General features: G+C 41.6%; 1 protein-coding gene across 1 annotated transcript in view; it reads left to right on the top strand.

Moving 5' to 3' along the window:
- The window catches only part of SMC5 (structural maintenance of chromosomes 5), a 680994-nt gene that overhangs the window by 46290 nt on the left and 610255 nt on the right, over window positions 1-24449 (top strand). The window contains exons 3-4 of the mRNA XM_085633014.1: window positions 12107-12159; window positions 16927-17089. Of these exons, the coding sequence (XP_085489140.1) occupies window positions 12107-12159; window positions 16927-17089 (216 nt within the window). The remainder of the gene's footprint in view (window positions 1-12106; window positions 12160-16926; window positions 17090-24449) is intronic.

Below are 24449 nucleotides of genomic sequence, written 5' to 3' on the forward strand. Positions count from 1 at the left end.
CTGAAGAGGTACCTTGGGAATGATGAGATAATGATCTTCTGCTACATATGGCCTGTCGCTTGTTACTGTGCTGGGGAGGCCCAGCTGCTGGGAGGGGGGCAGGCGTCAGAGGGGATCGAAAGGACTGCTACGACTGATTTGCAGGCTCCCAAGCTGCTTATGGACAACTACGATACACATTATTTCCCTACCTGATGTCCCCCTTATTTGGGTAGGCTACTGGCCATATGCATTGCAACGTGACGAGCCTCGATCGCCTCCAAGGGAAGAGGTATATATGATGCACATGTACTGTTTCACCCTCATTGTCATTTGAACCTGCATTCGTTTTCTTTTTTCGTTATGTATGTATGTGAAAGTGAACCATAAAACTTCAATAAACAAAGTTAAAAAAAAAAAAAGATAGCGTACTCTTGTTAAAGGGTTTTGTTAATTAATAAGGAAAGTGTTAATACCATGCACAACAGAGTGACCCAGAGGCCAGAATCAGGGAAACACATCTGTGAAAATGTTGTCACTCTTTAAGATTACATAGGAACTCAACGTACTGAAGGGAGGTGGTTGGTTGGTGCGGATAACCTTTCTGGAAAATAAAAACTTGACTAGTTATCTGTGACCAGTTTACAGTGAGATAAATAAGAGTAAAAGCCTGACTGCACAATCTATTGTCCAGTTCTAAAACCCAAAATGGCAATCTTAAAAAACTATTGCATACTGCGATCTAAGTGCACAACCTTTGACACTTTACTCTGCTCTGTTGCAGAATAAATGTAGGCTGAAAGCATCAACATCTCTCGAAGCATATTACCATTTGTTTTTATTGTAATTGAGCTTTCAGAACCCCCTACATGAGGTCTCGTGCTGCACGAGCAGTGTTGTGCACTGCAACGCTAGGCGCGAGACCTAAAAAGGAAAGGTAATTTCTCCTTTGGAAAATAGAAACAAAAATAATTTTCCACACTGTTTTCTTAGCAGAAAACACATTTGCAATGTATGTTCTTGTTTTTTCAACAAATCGTACTCAAACTGTTTGATTCAGAAAATCGGTTTTGTCAATCATTTTTTAAACTGATATCATACTGCTTGTATTCACTGCTTCATATGTCTATTGTAGAATAATAATGTAACTATGCAGCTTTGACCTCTTAACCATATTCACCCTAGATCCAAATGGAAAGGAGAATCACTTGCTCTACAAGAGGAAATGCTGGCTCTGACACCATAAGAGTCCGCTCAACAATTTGCCTTGGCCACAATGTATGTTTTCTGGCCGAAGATAGCGTACTCTTGTTAAAGGGTTTTGTTAATTAATAAGGAAAGTGTTAATACCATGCACAACAGAGTGACCCAGAGGCCAGAATCAGGGAAACACATCTGTTTAAATGTTGTCACTCTTTAAGATTACATAGGAACTCAACGTACTGAAGGGAGGTGGTTGGTTGGTGCGGATAACCTTTCTGGAAAATAAAAACTTGACTAGTTATCTGTGACCAGTTTACAGTGAGATAAATAAGAGTAAACGCCTGACTGCACAATCTATTGTCCAGTTCTAAAACCCAAAATGGCAATCTTAAAAAACTATTACATACTGTGATCTAAGTGAACAACCTTTGACACTTTACTCTGCTCTGTTGCCGAATAAATGTAGGCGGAAAGCCTCAACATCTCTCGCAGCATATTTCCATTTGTTTTTATTGTAATTGAGATTTTTGTTAGCTTGAGTTTTAAAAATGCACCATTGTTGTTTATTTTAAAGGTGCATTTTTAAAATGCAAGCTAACAAAAATCTCACTTCTAAAAAACAAAACAAATGGAAACGTATGCTCAGCTGCAATTTTTCTATTTAGAATTACTTTGAGAGTGCAATACCATATGTGGCTGATAGAGGTCCCTTTACAACTCCACAGGGACACCGAGTAGCACCCTGTAGTACTGTAACCTTTCCTTGCTTAGTGGATTTTTAAAAATAACTTTTGCTACTGCTGGAATATTTTTTAACAAAAAATAAATAAAAACAGACATTAGCATTTGCAACGCGAATAGCTCAATGTTTCACTAATGCAAGACCTATTGCCTTGCAAATGAGTATTATACCCTTCTTTTTGGGTGCACCAAGGTGCGTCGTGAAGTGTTACCTGGCACTTTTGAAATTCTTCACATTCAAGTTTGTCTTAATATTCATTCTGCCCTGCTTCCATGTCTGTATATCCTCTCTACCTGCTCTCGATTATCTCCTCTTGTCTGTCACTCCCCTGTCCCCTTTTTTTGATTGTCCCTCCTACTCAAGTACTGATCTTGTTCTAAACCAATTGAAACTACTACTATTTAAGATGAACTATATAAAACACCGAAGACAGGGTTGTCTTAAGTCTCTTCTGTAGTTCATTAGGATATCCTTATGCTGACTGGAGAGAGAGAGAGTGGAGTGCTCCTTGATCCCACCCAGTAGGCCCCTGCACCACTCTTGAATTACAAACTGCTGTTCAGGCTGAAACAAGAAAGTTACATACAAGTCCTCCGCTAGTTCTTTGATAGTTGGCACATCTGTAGGAAGATCTGTAGCAGAGTACTAGATGGACATTCACCGCAGCCCTAACCTCATCTCTAGTCCTGCTTTACATCACTTCATCAGCGTCCTTTCTGCTCATTCTTTTGTGCCACCTGTCCGTCTCTCTCTACCCTTTGAACTTCCTTCCCACCACTTAAATTATTATTTATTGATATTATTATCAATATTAAAATTTTCCTACAACCTATCATGGGACCAATGGGCAGTATGAATATAATCTCACAGTTGTTTGCAGTTCTTGGGGACAGAATCCACACTACTTTGCTCCATGTACTCCAATGTATTATGCAAACTTTATATTTTTATCCCACAATATTAGCATGATTTTATTTCAGTGCATGTAATCCATTCCTATTTGTCAGTTGCATCGGTTTCTTGAAACTAGTCATTTTTAAGAGGCACAAACCACAACAGTGTACTTGGCAAACGATGTGTTGTTGTAAAGCTGTTTTTGCAGGTTGTGTTTAGATTGAGCCTACCAGAGAGTGTAAGCTGTCTGTTTGTTAGAGAGCTATTGCTGGCTTACCAAGAACGTACAGGGGCTTACAGCTCACCCATTGCTAAACATTGGTTGGCTTTGTCACTCATTTGCTTGTTTCTTATTTGATGGCTTTCTTGTTCTATTCTGTCCATCTTCACCCCTGGAGCATAGTCCATTTACCATCTCTCTGAAGTCTTGGTTTCTAGCCCTCCAGTGCTCACTTTTAGGACACTATTTTTCTTCTTTTTGCTTAAGCACCTCACAAGAGTGCAAGTCTCTTCCAGTTCTCTCCCTCATGTGTTTCTCTGCTCCCCAACTACCTGCCCAGTGTTGTTGGTGCTTCTCATGTTTTGCACTGTCCCTTGTGTGTTTCCCGTCACCAAACTCCCTGCCTTCCCAGCGTTTAGTATTGTTTCTTACTTGTATGATTCTTCCTACTCCGTGTTGCCCTTGCTATTGAACTATCTTCCCCTTACAAACCCACTGTCCCCCATCCTACCCACTCACTTCCATCGCCCCATGCCTACCAAATTATTCCAGGAACTCTGTTGGAACTCCCCACCTGTTATGTTATTGATATGTTTATAGCACGCCAATCACATGAGAGGGTATCCAGGCACTTGTAGACGGCATGTGAGGACAGCCCAGAGGGCTTACTTGAAACAGCTCTTGTGGAAGTCCAGAAGAGAGGGGGAGGCTATAATGTGTTGTGAGAGGTCGTTTCAGACTTTGGGAGCCAGGTATGAGAACGTGCGACACCCTGCTCTGCTTTTGTGTATGCACAGGGTGTATGTTAGTGAGGGTCCGGCACAGTGGAGGTTTCTGGAAGGTCTTTGCTTTGTAAATGTGGGTGAGGAGTTTGGAGTGTGCGCACTTGTGTATCGGGGTCCAGTGGCATTCTCTAAAGTGTGGTGTGATGCTTGGCATGGGATGCTGAAGACTATTTTGGATGCTGCATTCTGGACGGTCTGAAGTCTTCTTATGGGCTGTTTGGTTATCCCTGCATACATGGTGTTTCCTTAGTTCAATCTGCTAGTGATGAGGGCTTGGGTGATCGTTTTCCTGATGTTGTCCGATAGCCACTTTTCATCAGTATCCTTAGGGTGTTGAAGCAGGATGAGGCAACTACTTCGACTTTGGCGGCCATGTTCAGTTTGTCTATAATGATCCTGAGGTTTCTTGGTTGTGAGCTGGGTGTTGGTTCAAGGTCTGTAGGCCACAAGGTGGAGTCCCATGGCGAGGCATCTTTCCCGAAGACCACCACTTCGGTCTTGTCTGAGTTCAGATTAAGGCAGTTGGACTTTATCCAGGCGGCCACTTCGGTCATGAATGCGGTGAACTTGATCCTGGTGTTCTGTGTTTTGTCAGAGAGTGACAGTATCAATTGCTTGTCATTGTCGTATGTGAGGATGTTAATATTGTGAGTCCAGATGATATCTGCCAGTAGAGTCATGTAGATGTCGAAGAGCGTTGGTAATTCCCGTGCTTCAGAGGAGCAGGGACGCATGTTGACAGTTTGGTTTCTTCCAGTAATGAAAGAGCAGATTCACTCAAGTACATGTCCGTGGATTCCTGTTTTATGGAGCTATATGATCAAAATGGGATGGGAGATGGTGTTGAAGGCTTCTGATAGATGTAGGAGGAAAATGGCTGTAGTTTTCCCTCTGTTGAGGATCATCCCGATGTTGCCCATTGCTGCTATGTGGTTGGTTTCCGTGGTGTGGTTGGGTCTGAATCATGATTGTGTGGCATCAAGAAGCAAGCGATTGGCGAGGTGGTCGGAGAGGTTTTTGTCTATGGCTTGTTCCAAGATCGTGGCTGGGTAGAGAAGAAAGGATATGGTTTTGTAGATGGTGAGTTTGGTCAGGTCGGCTGAAGGTTTCTTTCTGAGGGCGTTGACTGCTAGATGTTTCCATGGTTCTGGAAATATGGCTGTACAGATGGAGGGGTTGAGGATGGGGTTGAGGGCCTCGCTGATGGGTATCAGTCCTTTGTTGAATGCGTGATGGGTGCAGGGGTCCATTGCGGACTCAGATGGTATGGTCCTCATGATTGCTGTGGTCACCCCTGTGCTTAGTGTGTCCCATGTTGTTATTGTGTAGTCTTCATTCATCCCTGGAAGACAGGGACTCCGGTTGTGGTGCTAAATTGCTGTATATTATTGTGATCTTGCTTCAAAAGGTGTGTGAGAGGTCTTTGCACAGATCTTGAATTGATTGGGCTGATATTACTACCGGTGGCTGCTGTAGATGTGATGAAATCCTTGAAGATTGTGAAGATATTTTTGCTGCTTTAGGAGCTGGTGGTTATTCATTTGGGTAGGACCTGCCTCTTGGTTTGTCACCTGGATTCATCCCACATAAAATTGGTTTTATCACATACAAAATTGTTAACTTGGGAGGAGGCAAGATGGCGGCGGCCTGTTAGACCGCTTTGAGGCAGCTCCCAAGCCAGCGTTTCAAAAAGGCCAAAAACAAAATATGGTTGAGCGGAAGAGGTCCGGCTGTAATTAAGAAATTAAGAAAAACTAATAATGAATATAAAAGGATTTACCTTATTCCTCGCTGTTCTTTAAAGCCTCGTGTGGTGATCCTGGTATGATGTCCGTGAGCAGAGTGGAAGGTCAATCTCTGGAGTCTGCTACGGACCCTACTTCGCTACAGTTACGTTTTTCATTTTGCACTTCCCTGATTGGATTGCTTGTACTGCGATTGATCGCCCGTGTCCAGGCCAGCGGAGTATCCACTCGTCTGAAGCAGGACGGACCCCTGGAGGAAGGCCAGTCAGCTCTGTCTCTCCGGAGGCTCTCTCGTGTATCCTCTGGCATGGCGCCGAAAAACGCCGCTACGATAGCTGCAGCTGCAGCCAAGACTAGAGCAGCGAAGCAGGCTCTTCGTGACAAAGAGCTTGCAGTGAAGCGAGGCGGCATGCGTCAGGAGGGCAGCGGCGGCGCTGCAGGTCTTGGCGCGGGGGCTGGAAAGTCAGCGGGGGCCCCAAGACAGCAGCTGGGTGTGCCTGTCGCCATCGCTGAGCCATCCGTGATCGAGCTGCTCCGGAGGACTCCTGCTCCAGTGCCTTCTTCGGTTCAGGTTCAGCTGTGCCCATTAGAGAAACCAGCTGCTTCTCTAATCGCGGGTGACCTGAGAGGCATTTCTGGGCCTATAGCGGCACCTTGTGGACAAACTCAGAACAGCATAATTAAGGAAAAGGAAACAGCGAATACCAAAGTGAATGCTGCTATAAGTATTGGAGTGGACAGCCCTATGCTTTACAATGAGCCTAAAGGTGCAATGGTAGGAGCGCAAGATTTAAAGGCTGGGACAGACTTTAATGTTGGAATACAAGATACAGGGAGTCCTAGACGTCGACTTGTCGACAAACTTGGTAGGTGGGTTGTGGTTGTGGGTTGTGGTTCAACTGGAATTGGATATAACCATTTGCTCACTTTACGGTTCTAATTTGGATGACCCACAACTCTTTATTGAACTTGAACTAGAATTGGCTTCTTGGGCTGGCCCACTTATCCTGTGTGGCGATTTTAACATTAATATAGAAAAATTAGTAAACAACAGACTCCCACGGAATTACAGTGGCCGGAAACCTAAAGTCTATAGGGCAATATCTTGTCTGATGGATACTCATGATTTAAGGGATACTTGGGACACTTTGAGGCAGAATGATAATGGCTTTACCTATTACTCCTATCCCCATAATAAGTATGCTCGATTAGATTATATTATGACATCAATACATAGGACAGCCTTAATTGATATAATTAAAGATCCCAAAACTATTTCTGACCACAATGCACTTACATTAATTTTTGATTTGGATAGTTTTAATAGATCTAATTTCCAATGGTCGTTCGACCGGAAGCTTTTTTTGAACCCAGATTATATTAACTATATTACATCAGTTTCTCAATCTTTTTTCGACTGTAATCAATATAGTACATCCAGATTTAGTGTATGGGACTGTTTTAAGGCAGTAATCAGAGGAGAGACTATAGCGTATGTTGCTAAATGTAAGAAAACTCAGGACAATATTAACAAGCAACATAAGGCGGCACTTATTAACTTGGAAATAGTACATGCCAAACAAATCCAGCAAGGAACACCAACTTCTGACATACTACAAAAATTACTGATCTTAAAAACCGAAATTAATAGCTCGTTAACGCAAAAAGCAGCGGAAATATATCAAGCCAATAGAAACAGAATCTATGAAGCAGGGGAAAAAGTAGGGAGGCAACTAGCTCTCAAAACTAGACAGAAAGAGACATACAACAAAATAAAGAATATAGAATATGAGGGTCAACAGTATACCTCCCCTCAAGATATAGTAGATGTCTTTCGAAAATACTACCAAAAACTATATCAAAATGATAACGAGCATCTATCTACAAGAGACATGAAAACCTTTCTTAGCGAGTGGTTGTCGGAATCAGAGCTATCTAGAGTACTTGATCAAGGAGATAGAGAAGAACTAGAGAAAGAAATCACAATGGTAGAGTTAGAAATTGCTTTGTCGGATCTAGCCAATGGGAAAGCGGCTGGTCCTGACAAGATTCCTTTAGAGTTATATAAGGTGCTGGGCAAACAGATACTCCCCTATTTATTAGATCTTTTTTTGGGAATACAACATCACTCAGCTACACCAGAGTCTTGGAAACATACTAACATAGTAATATTTCCAAAAAAGGGGAAACCTCCCCAGCTTCCATCTTCATATCGACCTATCTCACTTATAAACTCTGACTCAAAGCTATATTCCAAGATACTTGCAAACCGAATGAGGGGGATCATTGAACATCTTGTATCCCCATGGCAGCACGGTTTTATCCCGGGGAGAGGAACAACTGACCATACCCGTAGAGTTATTGCCTTATTTGACATCATGGGCGTCACGGGGGAGAGATGTCAATGGTCTTACTCGATGCCGAAAAGGCATTTGATCGAGTGTCTTGGCGGTTCTTATGGGAAATAATGGAATATAATAACTTCGGCCCAGGCTTTGTCAAAGCTTTAAAAGCTCTGTATGTCAGCCCTAGAGCTAAACTATTTATTGATGGCTTTGAGTCGGAGTTTATTGAGGTAAAAAGAGGCACTAGGCAGGGCTGTCCTTGTTCCCCGATATTATTTGCCCTAGTGATTAATCCTTTAATTTTAAAGCTCCTTAACTCCTCCCAAATACAACCAGTTACGGTGGGCTCATACTCTACAAAAATATTGGCATATGCCGATGACATTGCTGTGCTTACAACGAATCCAGACGAAGCCGTAGCAGAAATAGAACAATTAACCCAGGATTTTGGTGTTTATTCCGGCTACTCACTCAATAGAGACAAAACTATGGCTTAATTATGATCCTTTGATTAAGGTAGTAAAAACAGATCTGAAGAGGGTAGATAACCTACATCTCTCAATAATCGGGAGGGCGAATTATATCAAAATGAGTATATTTCCCAGAATACTTTATCTGTTCCGGGCTATTCCATTGATTGCCGACGTTAGTATTATCAAAATTTTTGATTCCACGAATTCCACGATATCTAAATTTATATGGAACTATGGTAAAATAAGGAGAGCATTACCATTACTAACTCTCTCCGTACATAGAGGTGGCCTTGGTATCCCGAACCTGACATTTTATCTCTGGGCGACATTACTCCAACAAATGGGCCCTCTCTTTAAAGTTAAACCGGCCAACCTACCCAACATAGACTCCTATATTCCTTCCATTTTTGAACTGGGATTGGGTGAAAAATGTCAAGGGCTATTTCTGAGACAATTGGAAGCGTCTTATTATAAAAAGACCAAGTTCAAGGTGATTGGAGACGCATGGAAAATCTGGAAACTGGCCGCAAAACAATTAGGTATACCTAAAATAACAAGATATACATCTCTATGGCATAGCAAGATCATCTCATCATCTATGATAGATAATGTCTCTAGGAGATGGGAGAATTTAGGCATATATACACTTGGTCATTTTCTAGGACAAAATTTTATTCCATCTTTTGAGAGACTACAGCAGAGATTTGATATTCCATCTACAGATTATTTAAAATATTTTCAAGTCTTTACTAATATACGGAAATCAAAACTTAATATCACCTTAGATAGTTTTCCCTTTTTTTCTATTATTGAGAAACAAACCACTAGGATAGGCACTTTATATGATATTTTCTCTCAATCCTCTAAAGACGATTTAGATCGTGTGGAGAGATCCTGGGCACAAAAACTTGGAAACCCAGATGTAGATATTGACTACTCCCTAACTCTCTACACAACATTATTTTTAGCGCCCAATCTCAAAGCACAATATTTCAAAACAATTTACAACCTTTATTTTACCCCGGCCAAACTTTTTACCTGGGGAATGCGACTAGATGATTGCTGCCCTAGATGTAGCCAGGGACAGGCAAACTTAATTCACATGTTTGCGGAATGCCCAAAATTGGATAATTTGCAAACATCGATTGGAGGATTTTGGACTCAAATATTCGGGCGGATTCTTAGATCCTCCGCAACCCTATTTCTTTTAGGTTTTGACGAATCCTTGGGGTACAGCTTGGAGGAACAGAGGATTGTCTTCCTGGGCACAGCTGTTTTTCGTATCATTTTGGCTGCTTGTTGGAAAGATCCCAATGTACCTACTTTTCAGATGTGGCTTAGCCGATTTCTTGCCATCTATAAGCAGGAGACAGCTATATACAGTACAAGAGGCAGGAAAACAAGACTCCGGGGTACCCAGATCTGGGCCCCAATTTCCAACTGGTATTCAAATGTATGATCACCCCCCTGTAGAGAGAAGGGCTGATATGATTTGATGATGTAAAACATGTAGAGATTTACTTTGCATTTTCTATATTTTATATTAATTGTGCATTCGTATTGTGCTGTAATGATTTTGTTTTTCTTAACTGATGTACTTCTTGTTGTACTAAGAATATATATATTTTGTTTGTTTGAATGAAACAGATCAAGCTCAATAAAAATATTTAAAAAAAAAAAAAAAAAAAATTGTTAACTTGAGCAACTACCCTCGTTTTGGGTAGTAGGACCTCGTGTGGGCGCGGTGGTACATGCTGCAATAACTGAGTCCAAGACCAAATGTAGAGACCAGAAGACAAGATGCCTGACATTCATCTGCTATTTTCAAGTGATCTGGAGCTGCCTTCCCACTCAGATCTGGTAAAACCCTTGCATTTTAGGAAGTGACAAAAGACTGGTCTTTCCATGCAATAACGTATCCACATGTAACCATCTATATGATAGAGCAGGGCTGTGCGAAGTCTCTCCCTCCACTCTGTAGTCCTCCATTCAACTCTCTGGTTTGTATGGGGTTTTATTGCTTTATCCTATGTTGCTCTATACATGTTTGCTAACATACATTTGTAATGGATATTGCAACCTGCAAATTCCTCACATTAAGAATATCCCCAGGCACAACACTGGACAAAAATAATTTTATCAGGGATGCTGTGTGCTTGTAGTTGATGCCATGGGAGTCTTAGACCCTGGAAGTGACCGAACGGTGCCTCGTACGACGGCAATCGTTTGTATGCTGAGGTCAGTTATTTTCTTTCTTCGCTATTCAACTTGGATCTGGAGTTCTGATCCCAACTTTAACGGTTTGCTGACACCTTTAGAAAACATATGCTCAATGTGCCAGGGACATTGATTTCTCTCTAAACGACCGTCTTCCAGTCATGCCATAATTGTTGGAAGCAGCTGTGTGCTACAGACCCACCAAAGTGTGTCTCTGCTGCTTGGACTTTTCCGATTGGCATCAGAAATTATGTAACCTAGGCTATTTCAGTTGAATAACCGAATTAGCCTAGGCTACTCTTTCCTTTTTGATCTACCTGAAAGAGTTTGGTATCAGTACGAAATCTCATAGATTTTATCCCAAAAAAATACTACCAGGTGTTTTTTCTTTGCAGAAACGTGCTGGTGCTTGTCATTTTAGTGGTCCACTTATATCCCCAATGTCCGAGAGTCCATCTAGTGTTATCCTTGAATAGTCTTTCATCTATGTTAGCTGATACTTCATTCGAGCCTTTTTCTCATAATAGTTACAACAATTTTTCTTGTGGGCAAATTTCAGACTTAATGTTTCCTTTTACTCCAAGTTGTTTCCCGATATTCATGTGAACCTGGAAATGGGACTGCTTCTTTCTTCTGATTTTAATTGAATTTCTTTCATGTTGCATGGTCCAATATTTTCTTGAATGACTGTAGGGCATCAGGGTTTTAGATAGGTTTTCAGGTATGGTAGCACTTCTTCAGACAGTCATCCTATGACATCATGTTGGTGTATTTCCTGAATATAGAAATGCTACTCAATAACAGTAGTGTTGGGTCCTTTAGTGGTTTTGTCTAGCCATCCTTTTTGAAAGTTCAAGATTAGGCATACAGCATGATCAAACCATGGTAATAAATTGCTCTGGATACCCATGTTTGTATTCACTCGCCCTTTCTTGAAATATAGGTTTGTAATATTTCAATAAGTAAAAAGGAGGGAGTGGTGCATAGTATTTAGCACAAGTTGCTAATTCTTTGATCTATATTGCACTTCTAGGCCATACTCACCACTTCCCTTCCTTCATACAACTCACTCACTGTTTATCTCTGTAGTTTTTATTTTTTATATGGACAGAGAATGAAGAGCTATTAATCTGGAAGGCCACCACTGTGTTTTATGGGGTTGAGTTGTGGGTGAGGTTGCATCTGAATTTTGGTTTCTAAATTATCAAGAGAAGCAAAGTGTCTACTGTCCCCTTTCGTACACAGAAGCATGTCTTATTAGTTGGAGAAATGGTAAGCTAGGAACTAAGATGTGGGTCCAGGAGGGCTGGATCCATACTGGATTTACAAGATAGCTACAGACGTTACATTTACATAAAATTAGTCTAGAAGGAAATAATTTACATTGTCCATGGTTATCCTGAACATCTGGTATGAGCCAGCCCTGCCTGGCCTATGTTGGGCTCCCTGGCCTAAGAGTACATTTATTGCTATGATGAATAACATGTGCTTTTTTAATTTCAGGTTGGTCTTTATGTAAAGCGTGGGTGTGCCAAAGGCCTTGTTGAAATAGAGCTGTAAGTACCTTGTACATTTTAATCCTATTTTCTAAGTCTTACAGTGGGCAAACACTATTTTAAAGATGTTGCGTTTTCTAAAATGTTTAGTTATCGACACTTTAGCACAGAATAATATACAAATGTAATGCTCTTCTTGTTAAATTGTTATATTTGTGACCCAACTAAATTCTCAAAATCGAATCATTCAATTCTTAGTACAATCACAATTATTAATTCTAAAATTAGTGTTGAAACAAAGCTGCTGTGAAAATAGACACCCATTATCCATGCATGTGACCAACTCTTCCTTTCATACCAGGGATAGGAGTTGTGCATATCCGAGAGCGCTTACTTATGCTACCTTTGTGAATGTCATTTATTTCATCGCGATTACCCAGCGCTGCCTTACGCGTCTTTACTCATGGTATGTTTATTTGTTCAGATTCAGTAAGCTAGAGCTTGAAGTCTCCTGTCAGTTTCTTGACCTTCCACAAGACAGACAAACATATTACAGTATTTTGCACTCTATATACACTCTTATACGATTTTAAAATAACTGCCAACTTGTTCTTCAGGCCTACGCTATCAGAACTATTGTAAGAAGATATGCGTGTAATCAGCACTGTACACAAAACAATAATGCACCATGAAGTAAACGCAACCCAACTGTATTTTGTGTTCTATTCCTCAGGAGAGGAAGGATGAGGAACTGTGGTACACCTAATTAACATGTGGGTGAATTATTATTGGGAAGTACTGCAACTTGATTTCTATCCTCCTTATCGAAGTCTTTTTTCCCGTGACCTGCAATGCTTTAAAACCTATTTTTATGTAAATTACTAATATAAATCATCTTGCTTGTACTCTGTAAAAGAGACCTTTGCCATCTCATTATTCAGATAATACTTAAAGTCGCTATTAACAGAGGTAGATCGTTCAAATGCGTTTTCCTCCTAATTCGTGCAGCTACAAAATACACGTATTTCATATTGGGTTCATGGATGGGCATCTTAAGAGTCTGGTGCTTGTTGACACAGTGTTCAAGCTCCTGGTTTTGAGAGGTCCTTTCAAAGTAACTCCTGTGGGATGTTGGAAGCTTGGGTTACAATATTTCGGTAAATATCTTTCATTTGTTCACCTAAATTCTCTATAAATTACATGGTAAAAGTATATTTCCTAATTGCATTTACTTCAATACAGTTCAAATTGTGTGCTAATTTATTGATTGAGGAGGCAATCAAATGGCTTAACCATCACAGCAATGTCTGAAATGTGTTTTTGGCAGCATAATCTACAAGTAATTCTGCTGGGATGTTGTAAGCTTGGGCTACAGTATTTCGATAGGTCTGGTCTGTCCACATGCCTCCTAGTAACTACGAATGTACTGGCATTCATGGGTTACCATTCTGGTCCTGTTCCACTCCCACTATCTTGAGCTTTGCTTACACTTTAAATGTTGGTCATTCCTTAAACCACCACACTCCCCAGGATTCAGTGTAAAGTTGTATTATACATTATATAGATCCCAGTCATTAGTTTGTCTGGCGTTTGGGTTTTCTGAACAGTGAAGAGGCTGACAAAATGTCCCTGGGATAGTGGGTGTCAACATATGAAGGAGAACAGTGGTTCCTTGCGGTGCATATAATTTTTAATTAAGCACTTTTGGTTAAAAGAGTTAGCCTTAAATTAATTTTATGTGAAGTGAAAATGAATCAGTAAATTTTCCCAAAGGTATCACTGTTCTCCTTCATATCTATATTCATATCATAGGAGGGAAGATGTGATGTAACTGCCAGAGCAGGCGACTTTGGAACTTGAAAACCAGGTTTGAGTCTCGGTGTCAGCTCAACATTCTGTGATTCTGGGCAAATCACTTAATCTCCCTGTGCCTAAAATAAATGAATGTGTACTTGTGTAATATAACTGATACTCGTGTAAAGCATTCCAGTACCTTCGGGTTGATTTCGCACTATATAAAACTTCCAAAAAAATGAAATCTGCTGCAAAGGCAGGTTTGTGATTGAACTCTTTTATATTCTATAACTTGGTGTTATTAGACCCTTAGATTCTTTTCCTTTTTCTAATTAGGATTTTCTTCTTTTACATGTGAAAATGAATTTGTTTTGCCACATTTCTTTTAATATTATAATACCTTTGCTAATCTATGACTTTCATATGATAGTTTATATCTATGTGTAGATTTTCCCCAATGAGGAGGCTCGGTATTAAATGCCTGCTTCAATGTTCAAGTACAGATTGTATGGATTAGGTTGTTACTTTAGGTGGCAGATGTTGAAATCTTCTTTGACATTGGGTTCATAAAGCTGTGGCTACTGTGTTAAGATTTTACAGTACTTATCAAACATGCTTTGCCCATCATCTCTGATCTAAATGCAACTGAAATTTGACTGTCTCTCTTTAATAATTTTGTTATGTTCTCTTCATCCTCTTGAGGAAACTAGATATTCTTTCAACTGTATGAAAGCTGAGATCTGAAAATATGCATGAATTTTGACTGGAGTGTCATTTTTATTACATTTATATCACTCTTTAGTGATGACATAACTACAAGCAGTTTTGCCTGTTTAAGAGCTGTCTCAAAGTCGCCTCTTGGTGCCCCTTTCAACATTACTGAACCTGATTATCTTTTTCAATTCCCAGTCTTTTTTTTTTTTAGATTTTCCTTTAATCACTACTGTGATTATCCATGTCATTTGTCGCCAGTCCACCTACGGTTAGTTTTGTCCTTTCCTTCACCATCTATTCCTTCATTTTCTAAACTTTTGAAAACAAGGTGCTTAGGGAGGGCATCCATAGTTCTTCCTCAGTTCTGACTTGGGAAGCCCATACCCCCGCCCTCCCCATTTTCAGTGTGCATTTGCCTGGTTTCACTCAATTCTTGCAGTTAGTCCATGCAGCATACACTTTATGACTGCCTTAAGTGTACACCATGTGCGCCCCTGCTAGCCTTCCAAGTATGTAGACACTGTTGAAGGATTAACAGAATGTACTGCTATGTTGTAACCTGATAGTGATCCATACTGCTGATGAATGTCACTGGTAATCCTTTCTGTCATCTGTATCAATAACAACCTCATGATATCTGGTCTTAAAGATTATAAATTGAGTGTCCTTGTTAAGTACTACGGTTTTTGCACATTGCTCCAGAATTTATCAAATGACCACAACTGCATATTTGAAAAAAAGTGTCTTGTCTGGTCCTTGGCCAGCAAAATTAATATATAATGGCATATAAACAAGGCCAGGTCACTCTGAACGGCTATTTCACAACTTTGATTACTGCTTGAGTTTGTTCTGTTTGAAATAAGCATTAGGTGTAAGATCTTTCTTATGATATTAGTTCCAGTTCTCTCTTAGATAAATATTGCTTGCTCTATTTCAATAATGTATTGAATTCTGATCAGAAAACTTTGGTGGCAACATTTATTATTGATACTGGTCTGAAAAAGTCACATTTTATTTTATGTTTGTCTTTATTATATATTGTATTACCATCCTAATTTTTCATTTGGTATTGCCAATCTACTCTTATTTCACCCAACATTTAGGACTGTTTAGTTGAGAATCTTGCATATTCAACACATATTCAACATTGTGCTTTTCGTCCTGTTCCACTGGTTGGAAATTGTACGTAACTGCAGCTAGAACTTTAAAAAGCTTTGCCAAAATGGGAGCTGCCATTATAAAACAAATTCTGTGCACCTCCAGTGTGAGAGCCCACTGTGCACAGATACTCTTTTACTGGTGCGCTACCAACCATACTGTCCTGGATATGAGTGGTTGATGCGTTCTGGCCATCCCACTGATGATTGGCTTCAAGCAATGTTATGTGTGCCCCAGACAGTTGCCAGTAGCTGACACAATGTTTACCATCTAAATGAAGAAGAGAATAATTCTAGCAAAGACACTTGACTCAGTCCCAAAATTGAGGTTTTCACACGAGATCAGGGCAATTTAGGTCTGGGCTTGGTCTCAAGAAAAGCCTACCCTGTTCCAGGACCATATTTATCGTCTGTTGGGGCATGCACTCGATACTAGTTCTAGGAAGGAACGCATTACATAGCAAGACTCAAAATCCTATTGGCAAGAAGTTCACAATGTAGACTAGATTTTATAACTTCACCAACAGATGCATTGGGGCTGAGGAGGTCAGTTCTGAGCCAGTCTTTACAGACAATTGGTGGGACCTCCCAACATACGATTAAAGTTTCAAGCCCTTCTTCTCCACAAGACATCCATATTGATAACCCACAGCTACATGTTAGCATGTAAGGGGGTAAAGGGAGCACATGGAGATAGTACAAAGCCTGAAATTATCGGCACACGTAGTGCATACTAGGCTAATAGGTACAGTGCTCTCTGGAATAGGCAGCACAATTAAATTTGACTATGAACTCACTAGTGAATATTGACGCTTAATGTAATCTCGCATAATAAATTCACATCAATTTTTGACTGACCCATCACCAGATTTTTAAACTCCAAACAATGGCACAGCTCTGTTTAAATTAGTGCATGTTGCTCTATATTGCATAATTATAAATGAATTATGAATTGATGGTGCACAATTAATGCTTACTTTTTTTCCAAATTAGTTACCAAGAGCATTAAGCTCTTGCAAACTCACCCCAACATATCAACTTGTATGCTAATTACTTTGTTAGTAAACTTTAACATGAAATTACGTTTTAAAGATTTGCCTTCTCAGTGTCTATTACAGATTAGATTTTGAATTAATTTCTTCTGTTTTTTATTTTAAACTAGGCTGAAGACTTCTGGAAATGTCATTATCACTCGTGAGATACATGTGGTGAACAATCAGTCTGTGTGGTTCATCGACAAAAAAAGTACTTCTCAGAAAATGGTGGAAGAACAGGTTGCTGCCTTAAATATTCAAGTAGGAAACCTTTGTCAGTTTCTTCCTCAGGTAGGAATGTGTATATCCTTTGAGTTGTATTCACAAACATAATTATAAATGTGAAAACATAACCTGTAAACCTATCTCACTTGTGAGTCAGTCAGAAGATACTTTATTCGACAGCTAAGAGTCATAAAAGCACAGTTCATTGCAGAACATTGGTACTTAAAACCTTTAAAAACATTAAAAAAATTATATTCTAAAACTACTATATGCAGAACAGATAAAAAGGTATCCCAATTTACAAATTCATCAAGCATCTATAGGTATACAAACAGAGCAGCAATATAAGGTACAAACAAGCAATAAATAAATCACCAGAGTATATTGCATCTGTCTCATGAAATACACATTAAGTAACCGACCACACTGACTCTGGAACCGACAAGCTTTTCTTGTATCTGATGGCCGCTATTAAAAAGCTTGCAACCCACAAGCAAACTATGGGAGAAGATAGCATTTGAAGATAGGTCAAAGCCAGCCTCACTTGAACAAACTGTCGATCTTTAAACAGTCGTAAAATGTGAGACCTGCGCTGATGGTCGTAAAAAGTGCAAAAAAACATAAAATGTAATGTATCCTGGTCTGAGAAATTGTTGCAGGGGTAGGGTTTGAGCGAATCAGGCTTCGAGTAGCCTAGGGGAGATGCCAAGAGCCAAGGGACCAGATTCTGGAAAATCTAGTCAATACAAAGCGGTGATATGCTTTGTTAACATAAGTTAAATAAGGCTGCATCTGTGGGCCCATACTCAATATAACAAAACTCCTCACAGACGGTTTTACTACTTCCGCCTCCTCCCTAAGCATCTGCCACTTGTCCAAAAACTGCTTTTTAAAAGCTCTGATAGCAGTTTTGCTCAATACCCCTGTGTTCAGGAACAGATCCGGGCAGCCAAGCCATCCGGTCTGTTCTTTTATGCATTTCAACCAGGGGATGCGCAAGGCCCCATCCAGACTACAGCAGTCGACAATTATGAGCTGGCCTAGATTTGTCGCTGGGGATGCCCAGGTTATGAGCCAGCGCAGCAGTGGTGCAACCGCAATCTTGTCTGAGATATATCCAACTCCCAGTTCTTCATGCATGTTAAAAACGGGTGTTGCGGTGGGGCCCATCCAGACTACAGCAGTCGACAATTATGAGCTGGCCTAGATTTGGCACTGGGGATGCCCAGGTTCTGAGCTAGCGCAGCAATGGTGCAACCACAATCTTGTCTGAGATATGTCCAATTCCCAGTTCTTCATGCACGTTAAAAACGGGTGTTGCGCGGGGACCGCAAGGAGTTTCCACATAGAAAATTCTTGCATGACAACGCCACTGCTAGCACATTGGGTGAACGACAATCAATCAATTTTGCTTGATAAGAGAGTTTTAGTGAGAACGTTAAAAGCAGACCCCCTCTGGCTCTTCCCATATTTGAGGGGACAGCATATTTACAAAATGTAGCAAAACCATCTAAGTAAAAGCAGTTTTCAGGTTCCCATGTTTCCTGTAAAGCAATAATATGATGTATTCTAAGAAACTGTTCCCAAGCAATGTTCCCCTGTTTAGACCTAAGGCCTGCAATGTTCCAGGACAATACTTTCACGGTAGGAGCTACAGAATTAACCAGGGTAGAAATGGGTGCAGATATATTATTCACCAGTGATAGAGGGGGAGGTGTAGGCACAAAAACACATGGATTAGTGGAGGTCTTTAATAACGGCTGCTTGCCTGGGGTATTTATAACCACAGGAGATAGTCAGTCATTTTCATCAAGACTCGACGGGCAATCTAAAGGTAAGAAACGGTTAGTCAAAGTTAACCCGGAGTTCACATTTCTTTGTTGATGGGGCTTGGCTGGCTTGAATGGAAACTGCCAATCCGAATTTCTCGGGGGCGGTTTAGGGGGATAAAAAGATAATAAAGAGGCTATTCTAATTCGGGACTTAGTACCATCCCTAACTTGACAGCCTACCATTCTCTTGCCTGCATAGGATTCTTAAAATTGACAATAATACAGTCTCCCTCCACAGTTTTCCTAGTCCCATAGCCTACCCACCCCACCCTTCTGGCCATAATGATGTCAGCAGTGAACTGTGGGCCATTTTCCACATTCTTATTACACCAATGAGCCATCTTATGCATAAGATCCAAAGTTGTTTCCTTGGTACCAGGAGTAAGTGTGGGCACCCCTGTTAAGATGGCGACTAGATGCGCTGATTCAGGGGGAAGGTCAATAGTACTAACATTTTTGGCTATGTCTGTGTTTGGGACTGAGGATGGTTGTGTGGGTGATGGGTCCACCTTAGTTTTTACCTGACCTTCCGTGTTGGACGTGGACGGAGCAGTGGCGGGCTCCCCAGTTTTGTGGTTAATGTGATGACGAATTGGAGATGGTGCAGTGTTATCTTGGGAGCTGTTTATCTGCGGCGCTTGGATCACACCACTAGGTTCCAGACAGGTGTCCCCCCTCCCCCTTGTTTTTATGTCACTAACAGAGGAGCATGGTTTATGCATAGAGATAAAAGAGTTCAATTGCAATTCAACTTCATCCAGTTTTAAAAATATGGGCGCCAACAAATCTTAGTCAAGGACCCCAGCTTAGTTGTAAGATTGTCCAGCAAAAGTTCAATTTTACATTCACAGGTGCAAACAACAGGGGGTTTGAGAGTTTGAGGCTGCGGTGATTTCCTCAGAGTTTCTCTGCCGACATTTCTCTTTAGTTTGGGAGGTGGGCTGCCCAGATCCTCACCCAGAGTCGAAACTGCAACGGAAGTGCAGCTCGGTGCTCCCCCCTCCTCGCATTGACCTGCTATCGATGGTATTCCAGACATTGGCAAGGATATCATTCCTGCCGTGTCTCCAGTGATAGTCAGCTTTTCATCCTCCCTCGCTGATGCCAGGGCTAATTTCTCAGATTCCATAGACAACCTTTTTTCGGTTAGGGCTATTTACTTAGTAATAACATTAGCAGGTTTCGTCAGAAAGGAATCTATAGTCCCACTTGAGCCAACTGCATTACACCTCTGCGAGCCCCCCTGGCCATTAGGTAGCTTCCTTTTGCTCATGACTAATCAATAGAAAAACACTTTATAATAGAAAATCCTGTTTAGCAATGAGCTGATCTTCAAATGTCTGAGTTTGCAAAAGAGAGGGGGGAAACACGTTACTTTCAGATTCCACTACAGACAAGACGCTCAGATGTATATGAAACAAGGTTATTTAACAAAAATAAAGGCATTGAACCTGCAAGTGAGGGAAATATGCATTGTACCTTGGTTATATGATTATGAAATCAATCTGGTCAGGTGATGTTTCCATACGGCTGAATCCGTTTAAAATAAATCAAAGGGTATGGCCCAGCCCAGCCTCTTCCGGACTCGGACGGGCGCAGACGGACCCGCCCTTGGCCCAGGCTTCGACCGGGCGCGGCCCAGGCACGCCCGCGCGCGTCCCGCGCCGCTGGGGTGTAGCGGTGCTTTTGTCACACCTCCTGGCGCAGCTGCAGCGTCACTGGGAGTGCGGGCTCAGGGAATATGTAGTCCCCCGGTCGGCTGTTCCCCTCACGGCGCTGGATTGCGGCGATGGAAAGCCGTTCCCCTCACAGCAAGAGTGATGGGCAAGGTGGCCGTTCCCCTCACGGCATCAGTAAACACTGCAGGCTGGCGTCCCGTGCTGCGGGAGTGTAGCGGTGCTTTTGTCACGCCTCCTGGCGCAGCTGCGGCGTCACTGGGAGCGCGGGCTCAGGGAATTCTGGGGATGTAATCCCCCGGTCGGCCGTTCCCCTCACGGCACTGGATTGCGGCGATGGAAAGCCGTTCCCCCTCATGGCAAGAGTGATGGACCAGGTGGCCATTCCCCTCACGGCAGCAGTAAACACTGCAGGCTGGCATCTCACTTGATATAAACATCTCTCATGACTTTTGCCATTTTAAACCTACTTTCGGCATCCCCTGCGCAAGGTAATTGTTTTTGCTGGTCCGCGAATGGCCAGTGATGGTTCAGATGTTTTCACCTACAAATATCTCATGTGTTTACTTAAATTCCCTATGAATTACATCGTAACTGTTTATTTCTTAATTGCATTAATTTCAATAAAGTTCAAATTATTCGGATTTATTGTTTGAGACAGCGATCAAAAGCATAACCATCACAGCAATGTTTGGAATGTATTTTTGCCAGCATAATTTCCATAGAGCAACTTCATGTCTGAGAAGAATTCTTTGTTAATTCCCAAGTACGTCAGATAGGACTGGTGGAAAATAGTTGTGCGCACACAGCTTATTGCCCAAATCTATTTTAACTACTTAGATGCTTTGTTGAGTTAATAAACACGTACCAATCGTCAAATGGTTAGCACTCGTTCAGAGCTTCCAGTCTTTTTGATTAGCCGCGCTGCCAATGAATTGCGTTAACTCCACAGTCCATATTAAATAAAAATGGTGGCACTTACTTGGTTGTACACACTCTAAATGTCCTCATGCTTCATTCAGTCTCTTCCTAATATCCATTCTGTAGACTTAGCATACCTAACTCATTTATAACACTTACTGTCCTGATCAAACATTACCATAACAGGACAGAATCGCTCTTGAAAATAATATTTATTTGATTACCGTAGCCTGGCTTTTTGTACTTCTAAACAAAACAATAAGTGCTTTTCATTTAACCCCTTCTGTGCCCATGACGAGCTGGACTCGTCATGGGCCGCGGTTGCGCTGTGCCCATGACGAGTCAAGCTCGTCATGAACCCCGCCCGCTAATGCAACGGCCGGCACAGGGCGGGGAAAGGGCGTGGCACACAAGGGGTTAAGATATTTAGTTTTTGAGAGAAGAACATTTTGTTCCTTTAATTTCTTGTTGCCCTTTATACTAATTTTGCAATTTGGGAATGAGGTTTGGAAAGAGCTTTCTTAACACCTCATTATTGTTGAAGTGTCCTGTTGTGTGCTGGACTAAGTGCATATTTTGGTAAGTCCACTTTCTCTCTATGTATAGTTTGCTACCTTCGGTCTGCGTTATTCGACCAAGAAACCAGAATGAGGACAACTAGGCCGTTCATTAGTAAAAAATGTCCTAGCTATCAGAAAGTAAAGGAAAGTTTCAATTCTATTAAGGACAAGGAGGCGAGGATTAGGCTGTTCTTTCTTCTTTATTTTGCACCAGCAGCTATTATAAAGATTTATTCAGACATCACAAAACTACATTTCCAATAAACATTGGGAAAGAAATAGAGAAATAGTCCATCCAATCGGGAGCCAGCATATCCCTGAAGAGCTTTCTTTCTCTATCCCCGTGTTTCTTCCTGAGAACACAGCTCAGAAGATGGGACTTTATTCCTGCTTGGAAGAATCCAGGCCTGAAAAAGAGAAACTGGTATGTAATACACCGTTGTACAGAGAAGACCAGTGTGGCAGATTGACTATTTCAAACCCGCATTTGAACAGTTCAAGTTAAGTAGATAAGAATACCTATAATGCATGAGCATGCCTGAATACTCTATGATCAAATAACTCTTCAAAGGGTGGGCGTGATATGAACATACCAGTACGGGTGGGCTAATCCTCGCCTCCGTGTCATTAATAGAATTGAAACTTTCCATTACACTAGCTAGGAAGTTTTTTGTTGTATGTGAGGACCCAGAAGCGAGGATTAGGCTGGTTCAAAGCTTTTCCACCACTAATAATGCCAAACTTGTTACTGGTTTGAAGTAAAACCTCTTGAATCCGAGGACCAGTCTGCTGCATTTAGTATGTCCTCTAAGCAAGCTCCCAAAGAAAAGGCTTTGGAAGCCATGGCTCCTCTAACCAAAGGAGCCCCAAACTTGGAGGTATCAATACCGGTTTCCTGAATGGCCCAACTGACCCATCCGGCAGTAGTAGGTGAGGAAACGGCTCTATGCGATTTCGTAAAGACAATAAGCAATTGTTGTTCATCTTCAGGATGAATTTCCACCGTCATGGATTCATAGGCCTTAATCGCCCGTACCACACACAATTTTGCAGCGTCAGGAAAAGACGGGTTTGAAACCATTTTTGAATTGTATTTCCTTCTTCTAGAAATAACAAAGGTTACACCCTCTGGAGTAAACACTCTACCTGTTAGATCAAGTGCTCTCACATCCTGAGACTCTGCAACAGGACACCAAACACATTAAAGTAGCCAACTTGGCTGACATCTGCTTTGTTGACAAATACTTATTTGAGGGCCATGACTTAAAGAAACGCAAGACCATGTTAACGTCCCATAATGTGGAATACCCGAGTTCAGGCGGAATGGGTAGCCAGATGCCCCTTAGGAGTTTGCAAACCAACAGGTGTTTACCCACAGGTCGTCCCTCTACTGGGGAGTGACTAGCAGAGATGACTGACCGAAAGCTATTAATGGTCCTATAAGCTAGCCCCTCCGATTTCAGGGAGGCAAAGACCTTTTGAATGTGGACAACATGTGACCCCATGGGATCCACTTTCCTTTGACACCAATCCAACCACTGGGACCAGGCTGAGTGGTATTGTTTATTCGTGCTGTTTGTCCAAGATTTAGTCAGTAAGACGGCAGACTCTTGTGAGATTCCTGGGACAGTCCAGCGTTCCCTGTAATCCTCCATGCCATGAGACAGAGGCAGCCCGCCAGGACCAGTTGATATGGATTCCCGTGGGGATCCTGGAGGAGATCTTGAATTAAGGTTAGAGGGATTGGAAAATCCCAAGAAAGTTTGATCAGAAACAAATTGAGATCTCCATATCAGTGTGATTAGCACCAAGTCTGTCTGTTGTCTTCAAATCTGCGTCAATATCCACATTATCATGGAAAAAGGGGGAAATGCATACCCTGTCTCTTTGCTCTAATCCTGGAGGAAGGCATTGGTCACCACTGCTTCCGGTTCTTGGTGCCAGATGTAATATCTGCTCAGTTGACAGTTCTGTGGGTGGCGAACAGGACCTGTATAATTGCCAAAGACTGGCATCTTGCCAATGGCGAGAGTTCCAATCCGCCACCTGATTAGATGTGCCGGGGAGATGCTCCGCAGAGACCGAGATCTGCTTGTCCAGGCAGTAAGTCCAACACATTCTTGCCAAGACGGCTAGAGTTTTCGACCTCGTTCCTCCTAAGTGGTTGATGTAACGGACTGCCGCTACATTGTCCATCTTGAGAAGGACACGACACTGGGCCGTGTCTTTGGTCCAACACTTCACTGCGTAAGATCCCACCATCAACTCTAGACAGTTTATGTGGAGTGCCCATTCTGTTGGTGACCACTTTCTTCCTGTGTAGAATTCCCTGCAATGGGTTTCCCAGCCCAATCCACTGACATCTGACTCTATTATCAGGTCTTGTGGAAGCCAAATATGGCGTGGCCCTTCAATGCCTCCATATGGGTGATCCACC

This window comes from Triturus cristatus, chromosome 2_1, assembly GCF_964204655.1.
Source record: "Triturus cristatus chromosome 2_1, aTriCri1.1, whole genome shotgun sequence".
NCBI classification, from domain to species: Eukaryota; Metazoa; Chordata; class Amphibia; order Caudata; family Salamandridae; genus Triturus; species Triturus cristatus.